Raw genomic sequence first — 17,153 nt, forward strand, 5'->3', positions numbered from 1 at the left:
GCTGCTCCACATCGAGAGGAATCAGCTGAGGTGGCTCGGGCATCTTTTTCGGATGCCTCCTGGACGCCTCCCTGGGGAGGTGTTCCAGGCATGTCCCCCCGGGAGGAGGCCCCGGGGAAGACCCAGGACACGCTGGAGGGACTATGTCTCTCGGCTGGCCTGGGAACGCCTCGGTGTTCTTCCCGAGGAGCTGGCCGAGGTGTCTGGGGAAAGGGAAGTTTGGGCTTCCCTGCTTAGACTGCTGCCTCCGCGACCCGGTCCCGGATAAAGCGGAAGAAGACGAGACGAGACGAGATAAAATAATGTGGTAAATTAGATCTGATCCCATATATTCTATTATTCAAATATCCAAAGATGATGAAATCTATCAAAATAGCCAAACTAGGTCTACATTAGTTCATTACAACAAAAATAATAACTATTCTGACCCTCTCTGGTACAACCAGACCATGCTAAACCCAGTATACCCCCAGTCGCTAGGGTATCTGCTGTTGCCATGGCAACGGTTTATGCAAATGAGCTGAATTTGCAAAAATGTACTACTAGTTCCCCCAAGGACATATCCTGAAAATTTGGTGTTTATATCTTGTCTTATTAAAAAAAAAAAACATTTCACCCCTTTTTGGCTCACCTGAGCATACCTGTTAATTAGCTAATTAACAGGTAATTAGGGTTATAAATCACCCCCAAGCAGGTAAGGCTTTGCAAAAATCTCACTAGATTATTCCCCAAAGTCCACCCTTTCAGGAAATATATGGTTTGTCAGTGATTCTCATGATATTTTATTAATTATGAAATAAAACTTCTTCATATGGGCAATAAAAACGCCCATTTAAATCCAGCATGATGAGGGTTAGTATGCCACCCTCACCTTTCATCCAGACTTGGGACTGGCCTGTGTGTGTCTTGTGGCTATTATATAAAGGTGTATTTAAAAAGTTCATTGTACCTCAATTTCTATTAGAATATCTACAGTGGTGAGAATTCCATATCTACAATGTTGAGAATATATGAGCCAAAGTTGAAACCATGACAAAAAAGGAAAATATGTCGACATCACACAGGGTGGGTTACAGGCAAAGCTTATTCTATAAACAAGTTAGCTGCATGGTGAGGCAAAACTTAGCTTATTCTAAAACTTATACAAACAATTGTTAATGTAAAACAGTAATCAACAGCACGTGTTAAACGAACAGAGAACAAGAGCAAAGGAAATTTTTAAATGTAACTAAGAAATTGATAGAACAAGAAATGCAAACAATGTGAACAAACAAAGATATAATAATGTTAGCAAAATATGAATAATCTTATTTTCATTAATTTCACCTTAAAATGCACCAGAATGCACGAATATGAATTGAAAAATCAAAATTTTCCAGGGCAAGGCCCCCGGACCCCCCTCTTTGTGCAAGCGCCTGCGCTGTTTGGTTCGGGTACCGTGCGCATTCGGGCCGCCACATTTTCCATTTGGGCCAGTAACTTTTCAATTCCACTGGCCCAATGGGCCACCAGTGGTAAATGCTTAATGTCTAGGCCTGAAAGGCCTCGTCTTTGAGGACTAAAGATGGGCCGAGGATCTCCAGTTAGTCAACAAGTGCATGAGAAAACTATTTAAATGTTTAAAAACAATGTCCCGCAAAGAAAGACAGGAAGGGGTTTGGATAGTTCACCCTCTATGGTGCATAACGATTCAAGGAAATTCAGCACGTGAAGAACAACAACTACTTTATTCATCATACGCACACTTGTGAAATTCTTCTCTGCATTTAACCCATCTGAAGCAGTGAATGCGCGCACATGTACCCAGAGCAGTGGGAAGCCGTGTTACAGCGCCCAGGGAGCAGCTGGGGGTGAGGTGCCTTGCTCAAGGGCATCTCAGCCTAAGGTCACCCCATGTCAAGGGCATAAGCCTAATCTGAACACCCGTGACCTCTGATCCCTCAGACGGCACTGCATCAAAAACCGTCATTCATCTATAGCTGATAGAACCAAATGGGCTTGGGATTACTTTGGCAAACCTTTGTCGAGCTCTATGATATAGAGCTACATCCACAAATGCCTGTTAAAACTTTACTGTGCAAAAAGGAAGCCTTGCGTTAACTGTGTCCAGAAGCGCCGTTGACTTCTCTGGGCTCGGAGGCATCTGGGATGGACCGTCACACAATGGAAATGTGTATTGTGGTCAGATGAATCAGTATCCAGGTCTTTTTTTTTTGTAAGAAATGGACGCCGTGTGCTCCAGACCAAAGACTAAAAGGACCATCCAGACCTGTTCCCAGCAACAAGTCCAAAAGCTAGAGTGTGTCATGGTATGGGGTTGGGTCAGTGCCCCTTCAGTGATGGAGCATTAACGCAGAAAGTTGCTCACAGTTGATCTTGTTTAAGGGAGATTGGCGTGGATAGGTTGGGGAAGTTAGTTGTATCTAACTTTTACAAGGTAATATCATCACCCACACACATTCAAAGGTTATGACCTCTTTATTAGTGATTTTTGCACTGCTGTTTTTAAATTTATGGAGTTCAGTTAATATTATTATCAACGCCCATCGTGTCTCAGGAAACTGAGGCATGTGTCAATTGACTTAGATAATCACGAACAAAATTTATCATCGGTTTCATAATCTCATTTCTCACACGTCTTTCCCTTAAGACCACAAAAACGCCAATTCTAAGCTACATTATTATGTTACAACATTCAAAATCCCAGATGACATCAAGTCAGTTGTTCTCTATTAGTCTTTTTTTTTTTTGAGGGTGAAAATACTCAGGGGCTATAGCCCGAATGATGGGGCCTAACACCACCACAACGTTTGCCATGGGAACTCCATACCATGCCGCCTGAAACATGGAGCCCTTCAGTCTCTTGCCGGCTGACAGCACTTTCACTTTGGTGGGGGTTTTAGTTCCATCCATCCACCCCACCGTCCAGTGTGCTTGGGGACGGTGGGCGCTCTGAGTGTGCCTCCCCCATGGCTGTTTCAGCTCTTAAATCATCTTCAGTGCTTGAAGAAGACCACCCAGAAAACCTCGCCAGTTGAGACTCCACCGTTGTTTGGTTCACGCAGAGATAATTGCACCACCACACCAGGCCAATTAAGACGCACTGTGATCGGTCAAAAGTTTGGCGCTCATTTGGTCATTGTGTGTCGTCGATTTTTATTGGTCACGAGCACAGGCTCATTGTTTACACACTGGCTTCCCGCCGTCTCTTCACTGGAGTTGGATTTCTGCAAACGGGGGGATTTGTGGAGGGATTTCTGTAAAAGGTGACTTATGATAGAGACGATGAATACATTCGTCACCGTGATGACTGCTGGTAATTTTCTCTTTGTCACTGGATTGTTTGTCCATGACGAGTGTGACTAGCCCCAGCGGGAATCCTGCCCCGATAGAGACTGTGTGGTGAATTTTGAAATGGAAAAATGGAACACTGACGAACCTGTGCTGTCACACACTTGTTTTTGTAGGAAGAACAGGACAAAATAACACCTGAAACGCTTCATCACTTGGTGTCTTCAGTCCCTAAACATCTTTTAAGCCTAGGTCACGACCGGACGTACGATTTTTTGGCCGTGCGATTTTTGGCGTTTCCCAAATCACTGCGTTTTTGTTGTTCATGGAGAAAGACGCACGTTGGCCGTAAGTTTGTCTTGCAACCTGAAAAAAAACGTAAGCGCCCATAGAGTTTGTTTGACATGACACAGAACCTCTGCGGCCAGTCTCCGTCTCAAATCAGCACGTCACACGCGCGCCCGCCGTGCGTTTCTTGCATTTTTTTGCACGTAGACCGGCCGTAGGAGCACGTACAGCTGGTTGTGACCGAGGCTTTAAGTGATGAGAAGGAATGGCAACATTAAAAAGTGGTAAATGCTTTACTGTGCCAACTTGTTTTTGACATGTTGGAAGAATCAAAATTGAAAAGTGTTTATTTTTTGGGGGGGAAACCCAAAACGATGAGAGAAAACATCAAATAATGTGGTATTTTATCGTTTTGAGCGCAATACAGGTCAAAGATTATTTACAAATTATTGTTTTCAGTTTTAATTGCAATTTCAACATACCGTCCTGACGTTTTCTGATTTGGAGTTGCATAAAGTAATAGTGTTTGCTTGATTTTGGGATATGAAAATGTGATACCGGCACATGGCTGCACTCAAATTTTCATATACAAAGTGAGCGTGGTGAAGTGTGGACAGACACCAGCCGTGTGTAGAACTTTGTGTTGGCGTGTCAGTGTTTAGGAGCTGTATGTGTGTGTGTGCCCTTGTGGCTTACAGCGCTTCACTGTTGCTTGTGTGTGTGTTTGTGTGTGGGAGCTGCTCGCTGTGCTGGGTGTCGTTGGGTGCAGGGTGCGTACTAAAGGCTGCAGCACTGCTTTCTGCCATGGGGGTGCCATTCCCTTTGCTATCCCTCTTCCTTCTTTCTCTCTTCTTTCTTTCCCCTAATTCCATTGAGTTCTGGCTTGTCATAAAATCTAAATTCAAAATTCTCTTAAAATCTCTGTTGCTAAAACCAAACAAACCAAAGAACCAGCTTCGCTTCTGACTAAGCTTTGCATAATAATAATAATAGTAAGCATCCAAAACAAAATGCAAAGGACACACCTTGTCTTCCAATCGGACCCGTCAAAGAGGCGGCCGATCAGAGAGCTGATTCGTGCTGCTTCCTGTCTTTGCCCCGCCCCCTCCCCTTCACTCCCACGGCACAGGTACTTGGCGAACAGCTCCAAGCGACACACAACGCACAACGCAGCGAGCTCAAGCTACACCTCCACTGAGCTCTCAATCGACACTCAGAGAGCACGCACAAGGGGCTGGACCCCCGAGCACTCGCGGTGAGAGAACATGCACTCTTCCCCCCCCCCCCCCCCCCCCCACACACACACACACACACACACACACACACACACACACACACACACACACTGCAGCATTGAAGCGACACAGACTCACAGTAGGAGTGTGTTAGGGCTTTGGACTGAGTGTGTGAGTGAGATGCATGTGTTTTGGTTTGACCTTTGCCTGACCGCTGGTGTGAACTCCAGCTGCAGTCTCTCACACACACTGACAGAACAGAGCTTTGTGACGTGTGTGTGTGTGTGTGGCTCAGACTGGACATGGACGATCCAAGTACTGCATGACATGCATGACATTTTATTGTTATGACTCCATGACCTCATTATGACTCATCACTGTGTGAGTGGTACAGTATATACCTTGAAGACTGATCTGCTATTGCTGGATAGTGTATTAGAACAAATCTGTCTTGGCTAATCACTTAATTAACAAGCCTGAAACACTGATCTCTTATTCTAGGGTAACAAATTGAGTAATTTAGGACAACACATGAGTGCGATTAGCTTGGGTCAATAAAACAAGCAGGTGAGGGTAAGAAGTCAAGCACTTACAGGTAACTACTCAACTTTGGTTAATTGAGCAGCCTTGGGTAACTACTTGAGCACTTGAAGGTAATTAATTGAGCTCTCTAGGGTAACTGATTGATTTGACCAGTCTCGGGTAACCGATCGAAGGGTGTGGGGTAACTGATCAAGCAGTCAGGGGTAAATGATCTGGGGTGACTGATCGAAGCTTGTAGGGTAACTGATCTGGGGTGACTGACTGAAGGTTGTAGGGTAACTGATTGAGCAGTCTGGGGTAAATGATCGAAGGGTGTACACTGCAAACATTGAAAACTGAATTTGAGGAGAAAATTACTTAATATTAGTGAGATTGTCTTGCTGCATGGACAGATATTTTTACTTAAGACATCTTAGAATAAGTTAGTTGCAATCTAGAACTAGGTTTAATAATCTCAGAATTGGTGTTTTGTATTCTTCTAATAGAAAATGCTAGATCGTTTCAACTATTCAATATATTTTCACTTGCTAAGATATCATTTTTTGCAGTGTAGGGTAACTGATCGAGCAGTTTGGGGTCACAGATTGAAGGGTGTTGGGTAACTGATTGAGCAGTCTGGGGGAACTGATCAGAGGGTGTAGGGTAACTGAGGAGTCTGGGGTAACTGATTGAAGGGTCTGGGGTAACTGATCGAGCAGTCTGGGGCAAATGATCTGCGGTGACTGATCGAAGGATGTCGAGTAACTGATTGAGCAATCTGGGGTAACTGATCGAAGGGTATAGGCTAACTGATTGATTGAGCAGTCTGGGGTAACTGATCGAAGGGTGTAGGGTAACAGATTGAGCAGTCTGAGGTAAATGATTGAACGGTACAGGGTAATTGCTCGAGCAGTCTGGGGTAACTGATCGAAGGGTGTAGGGTAACTGATCGAGCAGTCTGGGGTAAATGATCTGGGGTGACTGGTCGAATGTTGTAGGGTAACTGATTGAGCAGTCTGGGGTAACTGATCTGGGGTGACTGGTCGAAGGATGTTGAATAACTGAGTATTCCGGGGTAACTGATTAAGCAATCTGGGGTGACTGATCAGGGAGTCTGGAGTAAATGATCTGGGGTGACAGATCGAAGGGTGTAGGGTAATTGATTGAGCAGTCTGGGGGAACTGATTGATCAGTCTGGGGTAAATAATTGTAGGGTGTCGCGAAACTGATCAAGTAGTTTGGGGTAAATGATCTGGGGTGACTTATCGAAGGATGTCGAGTAACTGATCAAGCAGTCTCGGGTAACTGATCGAAGGGTGTAGGGTAACTGATCGAGCATTGTGGGGTAAATGATCGTAGGGTAACTGATGGAGCAGTCTGGGGTAAATGATCTGGAGTAACTGAGCAGTTTGGGGTAAGTGATCTGGGGTGACTGTTCGAGCAGTCTGGGGTAACTGATCGAAGAGTATAGGGTAACTGATTGATTTGAGCAGTCTGGGGTATATGATCTTGGCTAATTGAGCAGTCTTGGGTGACTGATCGAAGGGTACAGGGTAACTGCTCGAGCAGTCTGGGGTAACTGATCGAAGGGTGTCGGATAACTGATTGAGCAGTCTGGGGTAACTGATCAAAGGGTATAGGGTAACTGATGTGAGCAGTCTGTGGTAGGCGATCTGGGGTAACTTATCAAGCAGTCTGGGGTAACTGATTGAAGGGTATAGGGTAACTGATTTGAGCAGTCTGGGGTAAATGATCTTGGCTAACTGAGCAGTCTGGGGTGACTGATCGAAGGGTGTGGTGTAACTGATTGAGCAGTCTGCGGTAACTGAACAAAGGGTGTCGTGTAACTGATTGAGCAGTCTGAGGTAACTGATCTGGGGTGACTGATGGAAGGGTGTAGAGTAACTGATCGAGCAGTCTGAGGTAAATGATCTGGGGTAATTGAGCAAGCCTTTGTGTGTGGGGAGGTAACTGATCAAAGAGTATTGGGTGCTTGATCAAAGGGTAATAGGGTACCTGATCGACCAGTTGGGGGCAGGGGTCTTGAATCTTATCCACAAAGGGCTGGGGTGTCTGCAGGCTTTCATTACAGCCAAATTGTAGGCTCAGTCAGGAGACTAACGTGAACTGATTAAACAGGTGAAATCAGGTTTGGCTCCTGCTTGGTTGGAATGAAAGGCTGCAGCTACTCCAGTCCTTTGGAAATAAGATTGTATTGACCAGGTCAGAATAACAAATCAGGCAGTCAACAGTAACTCGCTGAGCAGTTTAGTTTCGGGTAATCAATCCTCCAGTTAATGGTAACTTATTGAGGAGTTCAGGGTAACTAATCAAGTTGTCTATGTAACTAATCGAGCTGTTTGGAGTAACTAATCACCCAGTTTCGGGTAACTAATCTAACTGCTTAGGATAATCAGGCAAGGCAAAACAGAAATGCTTCTGCATTTGAAATATTAGTGTGGATTATTAATAGATGTTTTCCCATTAATGGCTGGACTTCAAAACAATTTACTTAGGGTAATTTATAAATCTAGTTAATTTAGCATTACTCACAGCACATCTCATACTCCTGAAACAATTTATAATACCTCTAGAAATGAAATGTGTAATGATGTGGTCTTGTGTGACCTTATACAGTCTTGTGTTGACTGACTAAAATTTTAGGATAACTAATTAGTCATTTGAGCCTGCAGTAAGTAATCAGTTAATTTGGATTAGGCAAATATTTGATCAGTTTAGCATGGAATAATCAGACACGTACCGCTCGCCCACTTCGTCATTACTGACTCCTGAGAAACTGGGAGTGGATATTTGTAGGACCCAACACTCGCACTTTGATTTGATGAACCCCGGTCCAGAATAAATAAGGTGCTTCCTTGAAGTTAAGCAGCTGATTGCCATTGAATAGGTTAATAAATATTTGACTTGGTTTCATGTAACTAATTTAGATCATTAGATTTGATGTAAGGTAGGTCATTGGATTTGGTCTCATGCACTTAGCTGGACAGCAGTTTAGATCGGGGTGACCAATTTTATATTCAGAAAGCAGCAGTGTGCCAGCAGGATTTTATTCCACCCTATCAGAAGCTGGTTGGATCTCTTGTTTAATTCCAGAATTCCAGTGCCCTCTTAGCCCGTTGCAGATTTTATTGGAAACACCTGGTCTAGTGTAGTTAGTAGGTTAAGAACAACATGATCAGTTTGGTCTAGAATAACAAATTTACTCAGCTTTGGTCATGACAACTAAGGATTTAGATTTGTATAGGGCACCTAATCAGTGGGCTTTGTCGGGGGTAATTTATCAGCCAGTGTTTTGAGTAGTCGCCCTACAGCAAGTCCAACAGTTTCATTGGTTTTGATCTCCAGTAACTGATCCGTTTTGCCAAGTGTAGTTAGAGTAACCTAGACTGTCCTAAGGCAACGGATTGATCAGTTGTATTCTAAGGTTGCTAATCATTCAGTTTAGTTCAGTACAAGGTAACTAACTCATCAGTTCAGTCTGAGGTAAACTATTAATCAGTTTGATTTAAGGTAACCAACTGGTTAGGTTGGTCCAGGATATCTCATCAGATTTGCAGGGATGAGAATTTTCCGCGGATCTGCAGAATTCCGAGTTTTTCCCGCTGAAAATGTCATTTTTGTGAAACGTGTAAATCCGTTGAGAAAATTTCGGGGGGGGGGGGTAGGGGTCGGCGCGAGGCTTGTGTTGGCACAAGCAGGCAGGACCAACCGACCGCCTGCTAGCATCTTTCGGCATCGCTCATCGCAAAATTAGTTGCAGCTGTGATAACGGAAATCGTCATTGCTTTCTTCAATATTTATGCTAACGACAACTCACGACGATTTCCGGCAACGTTTTGGCGCTAGTTTCATCTCACTTCTACAGTTCGCGGAGAAACAAGCTATACGTACACGGTTTTGATCACTTCTTAAGTTCTAGTTATTTTGCTTAGTTTTCAAAGTTAGTTCGCCAATATGACGAAAGTTTTGGACCGCAAAAATGAGGATCGTGCCAGGGAAATCGATAAATCGAACGGGATAAAGAACTGTTTCCGATGGGCATGGCTCGATGATAGCGTTACCGTGCAGATAGGGACACAAACTGTGACGACGTGCCTGACGGAACATATCCGAAAAGTGGCCGTGCCGGGAAAGGTTCTGTGCTCAAATATGATCAATTATGGAAACAGAGGAGCTAGAAACATCCAGGGGCACATCAAAACAAACAAGCACAAAGGTACGTTTTACTGAAATTGTCAAAGATAGAGTCAGGAGGAATCTAATATATCGTTACGGTTACCTCCATTATCGCTCACGATGTATAACTGTAGGGATTTGTTATCTTAAAGTTTATAAACGTTTTAAACCATCATTGAATTTGAAAAAAAAAAAAAATATATATATATATATATATATATATATATATATATATATATATATATATATATATATATAAAAATAATATGGGAAAGTTGGCAGACATTTCAGAGTTTTTTTTAAATGTCCCATTCTCATCCCTGGATTTGTCCAGCGGAACTAGTTAGTTGGGTTTGTCTGGAATAACTAATTAGGCATTTTACCCAGAGGAAATTATTGATCAGTTCAGTTTAAGACACATGGTCAATGAGTTGCAAGGGTAACTTTAGATTTGGTCGAAAGAAGTGGCGAGAGTAGGTAAGACCTGTTTATTCCATGGTAAATTATTGCTCAGTGTAGTCTCTAGTTATCCTAAAACAAATCTGTTTGTTACCAATCACCGTTAAGCAACTGAAGGTTGTTCATTTGTTGGTGTGCGCCAGCCAATTTAGTTGCTGAACTAATGTCAATATAGTATGGCGTTACTGAGTCTGTCTGTCTGTCTGTCCGTCTGTCTGTCTCAAAGGTCATCCTATAAAGACTGTAACACACTGCACTTACCAATGGAGCGCTTCTCTCCTGTGCGACGCTTCTCTGATGGAGCGGCGACGATCCCGGCTTTTAAAGCTCAGCTAGAGATCAAACAGCTCAAGCAGGTACAAGAAGTCTTTAGCTAAGCAACTCCTCAACTGTAACAATAAACTCTACAATGACGAGTCTCTCCTGATTGGCTGCAGCTCCTGCCAGTCACTGTAGTTGGACTTACTTTTTGCTTCAAGTGTTATGATGTTTGATGTAGCTGAGCTGGCGTATGCTACTGCCAGTTCTAACCCCCACAACCCTTATCCTCTGCCGACTGTAGCTGAACAGGAAATACTGCTTTAACCTGCTAGAGTTCTTACACTCTATTCGTGATGTGTGTGTGTGTGTTAGGAGTGTGAGCAGCTGCAGAAGATGTATGCTGCACCACAGGATGAGAAACTTCTGGAGCACACACAGCAACAGCACGTCCTCTACCAGCAAGAACAACAGATCCTACACCAGCAAATACAGGTACATGAACACACACATGCTGTTGTCTCTGAAGTAAGTTCTGTAGCCAGCAAGGGACCAGACGTAATGCTGGTAACCAATCAGAACATGGCACCCTTTCCCCAAGACCACTGTGACCATTCAGTGTGCAGTTCCTTGCTTCTCCACAAGAACTTTTAACCAAACTGAGGGAAGTTTCCACCAGAAATACTCCTGCAACCAATAAGATCTCGGGTTTCTTTCCTTTATACCAGTGGTTCTTAATCTTTTTTGAGTCATGGACCCCTTTAAGAATCTCATGAAAGCTATGGACCCCCTTCCCCAGAAATATTCACATAAGCACAACTTTGCATGCAATATGTATAATGTACGTTATTTATTAAAATTGTATTGTTTCATACATACTCGTACACAAAGTATGAGTACGACTACATCTATTCTCTCGTTATCTACTTTATTTCAATGAGAAGGTTGTTGTTGTTTGCCTTGAATAAGAATATGAAATTGTGGAGTGGTCTTTGACAAGGTGACACGCAAGGTCATCTTTGACATCCAGTTAGGGCTGTGCGATATGGGGAAAAAATGAATATCCCGATACATTTTCTCCATTTCACGATATACGATATATATCTCGATATATTTAAATCTCCTCTAAAGCAGTGGTTCTTAACTGGAACAGTTTTGGGACCCACAATTTTCCATGGTCATTAGGTCGCGACCCAATTTTTTTTCGCGTTCAAGTCAATTTAATGTAATTCTCAAAATATAACCATAATATGTAATAACATCTCATCTCATCATCTCTAGCCGCTTTATCCTTCTACAGGGTCGCAAGCAAGCTGGAGCCTATCCCAGCTGACTACGGGTGAAAGGCGGGGTACACCCTGGACAAGTCGCCAGGTCATCACAGGGCTGACACATAGACACAGACAACCATTCACACTCACATTCACACCTACGCTCAATTTAGAGTCACCAGTTAACCTAACCTGCATGTCTTTGGACTGTGGGGGAAACCGGAGCACCCGGAGGAAACCCACGCAGACACGGGGAGAACATGCAAACTCCGCACAGAAAGGCCCTCGCCGGCCCCGGGGCTCGAACCCAGGACCTTCTTGCTGTGAGGCGACAGCGCTAACCACTACACCACCGTGCCGCCTGTAATAACATTATTATTATTATTATTATTATTATAATACCTGTGTTTGCATCTGCATGGTCATTATATGCTGTATGTCTGATCAATAAACATAGGTAAAACGACGGCTTCATGCTCTCGTGCAAGTGTCTCACCACATACCACACAGATGGGTTTCTGTACCATTTGGTCCTCAACACAACTAAATCCATATTTCAAATATTCGGGGTCGTACCGTCGTTTTGACATGTTGTTCACCACTCAAATGACTATCACGCACGTTATGTCGCATAAACATTCTGCGTCTATGGCAACAGATGACACGGAGCTGGAATCGTCTATCAAAATAAGAGTTGTAAATTGTCGCAGAAAAAAGTTGCACTTTTTTTAGTGAATCAATGAATTAGCATTTTTTTTTACACCACAGCTCTGCGACCCACCCAGGACCCCTCCGCGACCCACCAGTTAAGAAACACTGCTCTAAAGGACCCCATGAAATCTAACTTTTACTCTTTACTGTTTTCACTCCAATCCCTGCAGATTAAATAACATTCTTGGTTAACTTTACAGGTGGTTTTCAACAACACATTTTACATTTTCATGTTGGTGATTAATCACAATTGAGTTGAAATAAGACTATTTTTATTCAACAAAGACGTGGCACAAACTGCAAAAACAATCTTGAAAATTGCAACAAAGGGGCAAAACAATACAGAGCTGCTCAGAGCTCAAACCAATAAAGTGCAGCTCAACACTGAGAGACATTTAGCCTAAATAAGAAAAGTGCTCTTTCATTAAATTATTTAAAAAAATAGATCTCCAAGCTATTAACCTGACTACTGAGAACCACTGGAACATTCACAATAGAGAGAGAGAGAGGGAGAGAAGAGAGAGATCTGCAAAACATCATTTCTCTCTTTGCACACTTTTGAACTGAATGTTTTCTGGCTCCGCCTCTCAGATGTGTATAATTCCGCTATTGCCTTCTCTGTGAAATGTCTGCGACCAGGCAACTCATATTTGGGATCGAGTGTGTTTAGTAATTTTTGGAAGCCTGGTTTTTCCACTATACTAACTGGGATCATGTCTTCGGCAATGAAGTTAGTGACTGCATCCGTTATAGCTCTCCATCTCTGACTCGTTTTCTCATATGGGGGGCTTTGGAGAACGAGGCCGCGATGGTCATTTGTTTAGCTCGTGGGGGGGTTAGCTCGTGGGCAAGTAGCTCGGAGTTTAAGAGACTCTTCATACTGTACCGGGTGAGTTTCAGGTGATGGAACATATTTGTAGTGCTGCTGCCTTTCGTGATGACAGGTTTTTGTTTTTTTTTTGCACACTTTACAAACTGGCATTTGCTGTTCCACGTCCTCCTCGCGATATCCAAAAAATGCCAGTTGACTGACCCCTTACTAGTTCTTTTAGGAAGTAATTTGTCGCTGAAATTGCCAGAGCTTACACGGTAGCCTATGCAACACCAGCGACTGCACGAACTGAGTCAGCGCTGTAAACCGGAACCAGGAAATCTTCCCGCCGGCAGTGTTGCCAGATACTGTTAACGTTTTCCAGCTCAAAATATGTTCAAAACCCGCCAAATTGCACTTAAAACCGCCCAATCTGGCAACACAACCGAAACTAGAAAACCTTCCCGGAAGTTCCTTTCAGCACCGAGATGTCGCCCGGGATTGGTTGGCGAGTGCGTGACGTTATTGTTTTCTTTACCCTTAGGCAGCCTCTCACGTTACTGCCTGAGGGACAGGGAGAAAACCACCGGAAAAGGTTTTAAACAAACACGAAATGAACGCAAGTCGGAAGATGACCATAAAATACTCGATAGTTACGATATAATAATGTTATGTATCGCACATAGAGTTTTCGCGATATATCGAGTATATTCGATATATCGCACAGCCCTACATCCAGTCTATTTCGACTTTTCGTTTTGATAGAAACAAGTGCTGAAAACCCTGATTCACAAAGGTATGTGGTAGCAAAGGGAATCGGAGCACTCGTAGCTCGCTTTACCAGATGAGGGTAGGCTTGGGTCAGTGCACACCAGAATTCTCCAAGACTCTTCAAGTTGAAGTCATTTCGTAACATTTCCTTTGTCCTCAGGTCAATGAGGTCATCTTTGGCAAGGTCTTAATCACTGATCCAGTCTGTGTCGGCTAGGAAAGGATTACATATCCATGTTTCAACTTTAAGGTTACCCGAGCCAAAGTAACCTTTGAAAGAGTTAAGAAGAAGAAGAAACATTTATTCGTCACAGGCACACTTCAAGCACAGTGAGATTCATCCTCTGCATTTAACCCATCTGAAGCAGTGAACACGCGCACACACCCAGAGCAGTGGGCAGCCACACGCGGAGCAGTCAGGGGTTCAGTACCTTGCTCAAGGGCACCTCAGCCCAAGGCCGCCCCACATCAACCTAACTATGCAAATGTCTGCAGAACTCTGCCTGCATAGAAGCTGACGGGGCATTGTTGCTTTCATTTCCATCCTGCTTGAAGCACTTCTTCTAACATTGGAAAGTTTGCGTAGTTGTCTGCCTCCAACCTCCTCTTCCACAGCGGCAGCTTGACCAGAAAAGCTTTCATTCTTTCAGCAGCATCCATAATGGCTATGGAATCAATTTTGTGCCAAAATGTTCATACAATACTTTTGAAATATCAAACAAAAACGATAAATCAAAATTCGAAAAAAAAGTCTTTTTTTTTTTTTTTTTTTTTTTTTAGACTGGCAAACAAATTATTCGTGTAATCGTGCAAAATATCAGTCTATTACTCTTCAGAAACCTTTTATTTTTGTTCCGCGTCTTTCTCAGTTTTGTTTGACGTGATTTATTTTGGTTGCGATTCCAGCTTTCTCGTTTGCGCTCCCTGACTTTTTGCTTGCAGTTTTGGCACAAACTTCACGTGTGGGCGGGCTGTCCAGGAATGTGTTCCCATTGGCTAACTTGTGTTTGACTGACAGCTCCGCTCAGCCATTCCCTACTCGGATTCTGGCGGACTGTTTGACGAGTGACCGATCCATTGACGGTAAACAAGGATGGAGTGGACTTCAGTGGCGACTGTGATATTGAATTAATTCAAAGTGTAAGTACGGGACAAATGTGTTGTATGTGTTGCAGTAGTGCACATTATGCAGGCGTGTTTAACGTTAGCAAGACAGCTATTATATTGGGTAGTGGAGCTAAGGCTAACATTTGACTTGCCACGAAACACCTGCATAATGTGCACTACTGCAACACATACAACACATTTGTCCTGTACTTACACTTTGAATTAATTCAATATCATAGTCGCCACTGAAGTCCACGCCATCCTTGTTTACCGTCAATGGATCGGTCACTCGTCAAACAGTCCGCCAGAATCCGAGTAGGGAATGGCTGAGCGTAGCTGTCAGTCAAACACAAGTTACCCAATGGGAATGCGTTCCTGGACAGCCCGCCCACACGTGAAGTTTGTGCCAAAACTGCAAGCAAAAAGTCAGGGAGCGCAAACGAGAAAGCTGGAATCGCAACCAAAATAAATTACGTCAAACAAAACTGAGAAAGACGCGGAACAAAAATAAAAGGTTTCTGAAGAGTAATAGACTGATATTTTGCACGATTACACGAATAATTTGTTTGCCAGTCTAAAAAAAAAATTGACTTTTTTTTTTTGTATTTTGATTTGTTGTTTTTGTTTGATATTTCAAAAGTATTGTATGAACATTTTGGCACAAAATTGATTCCACAGATGGTGACTTTCATGGCCTTGAATCGAAAGCTTTACCTCATTCATTTGGCCAAAGATATCCACCAGGTAGGCCAAGCCATGAATGAACTCCTCACTGTCCAGTTGTTCTGAGAGTGGGCTTTCTTTTCCTTTCAAAAAAAGTGACCCTTCTGCTCTAAGTTCAACCAGCTGCTTTAAGATTTGTCCTCTGGAAAGCCAGCAAACCTCTGTGTGGTAGAGAAGAACTTCATATTCTGCTCCCATTTCTTGACAAAACCTCTTAAAAATGTGATGGTTCAAGGCCCTTGCTCTGATGAAATTGACAGTTTTCATGCTAGTAGACAAGACTTCCTTCAGAACTGCTGGCAGTGTCTTCGACGCCAAAGCATGCCGGTGAAGGAAACAATGCGTAACGGTGACCTGAGGAGCTTCTTTCTTCACCAAAGCAGCAAAACCAGATGTGTTGCCAAGCACTGCAGGTGCTCCGTCTGTGCACAGAGTACCAAGATTTTTCTTCCCATCAAAATTCTGATTGGCAAAGGATCTATCCACAGTTTTTAAAATGTCGATGGCTTTTGTAGTTTCCAAAAGGGGTTTGCAAAACAGGAATTCTTCTTTGATGGTAACAGCATTGTAAGTAGTGGCTGGGTGCGTTTTCTTTCAAGCAGTGGCAGGCTGCTTTTTTTTTTTTTTTTTTCTTTCTTTCTTTCAATGGGAAACCATTGATTGGGACAAGGGCTGTATAGCGAATATAAATGTTAATGTTTATCTGATCCTCACGGACCCCCTGAAACCCGTCCATGGACCCCAGGTTAAGAACCCCTGCTTTATACACGCAATACATATTGTGGGTGTTTACATGGAAAGTATATCGTATGCTTAAGTTATTCCGTGAAATCGAGTTGTGCATGAGCTGTTACCCGACGAGGCACATAGCACCAAGTTGGCTATGAGCCATGTACGATGAGATTGAGTGGAAGAACTGTTTTATTCTATCCACATTCACTGGATATTGAGGCCCACTTTACACAGGGACGGTCTGAAACAAAAACGCAAAAGTCTGTTTTCGTTCTCACTTTTTTCCGCGTCTACACGACCGTTTTCAAGGAGGAAACCTGCGTCTATACGGTGACGCATAAATGTGTGGAATTCAATTGGATGTGCATGCCAGGCGGCTAGGTGGTGCTGTGAAAGACCTCCGCTATGTCTTCCGTCTTGTCTGATCTGCACATCTGCGCCGCGAAAACTTTGACTACTCTGGCTATGGTGAGTAAGAAAGTAAGTAAAAAAAAAGTAAGAGCATACTATACCCGCCTCTGTTCGTTAACGGTATATGTGCAGATTCGGTATAGATGTTCGAAGGACTCCTGGACGTTTATTAAAGCTGCCAGAGCAGCTTGAAGCTCCGTTGGATCGATGTAATCAGACATGCTCTTACTTTTTTACTTACTTTCTTACTTCCCGGGCTGGCATGTACAGTATATGACATATGTATGACGTAAACACGTACCCGACGTGAGCAGATCCGAGCAGAGTTTGGCGTATTGGGTAGTTTAGACGGATATGCAACGGGGG

General features: G+C 43.3%; 1 protein-coding gene and 1 long non-coding RNA gene across 4 annotated transcripts in view; one reads left to right on the forward strand and one right to left on the reverse strand.

The window, feature by feature from the left end:
- The window catches only part of sik3 (SIK family kinase 3), a 113,916-nt gene that overhangs the window by 82,011 nt on the left and 14,752 nt on the right, over positions 1-17,153 (forward strand). For all 3 annotated transcript variants that reach the window (XM_060943384.1, XM_060943385.1, XM_060943386.1), the window contains 3 exons: positions 4,709-4,834; positions 10,219-10,348; positions 10,626-10,745. In XM_060943384.1, the coding sequence (XP_060799367.1) occupies positions 4,709-4,834; positions 10,219-10,348; positions 10,626-10,745 (376 nt within the window). The remainder of the gene's footprint in view (positions 1-4,708; positions 4,835-10,218; positions 10,349-10,625; positions 10,746-17,153) is intronic.
- LOC132900976 (uncharacterized) overlaps positions 1-17,153 on the reverse strand; it is a 36,431-nt gene that overhangs the window by 4,600 nt on the left and 14,678 nt on the right. The gene's annotated exons all lie outside the window — the stretch shown is intronic.

This window comes from Neoarius graeffei, chromosome 16 (genome assembly GCF_027579695.1).
Source record: "Neoarius graeffei isolate fNeoGra1 chromosome 16, fNeoGra1.pri, whole genome shotgun sequence".
NCBI lineage: Eukaryota > Metazoa > Chordata > Actinopteri > Siluriformes > Ariidae > Neoarius > Neoarius graeffei.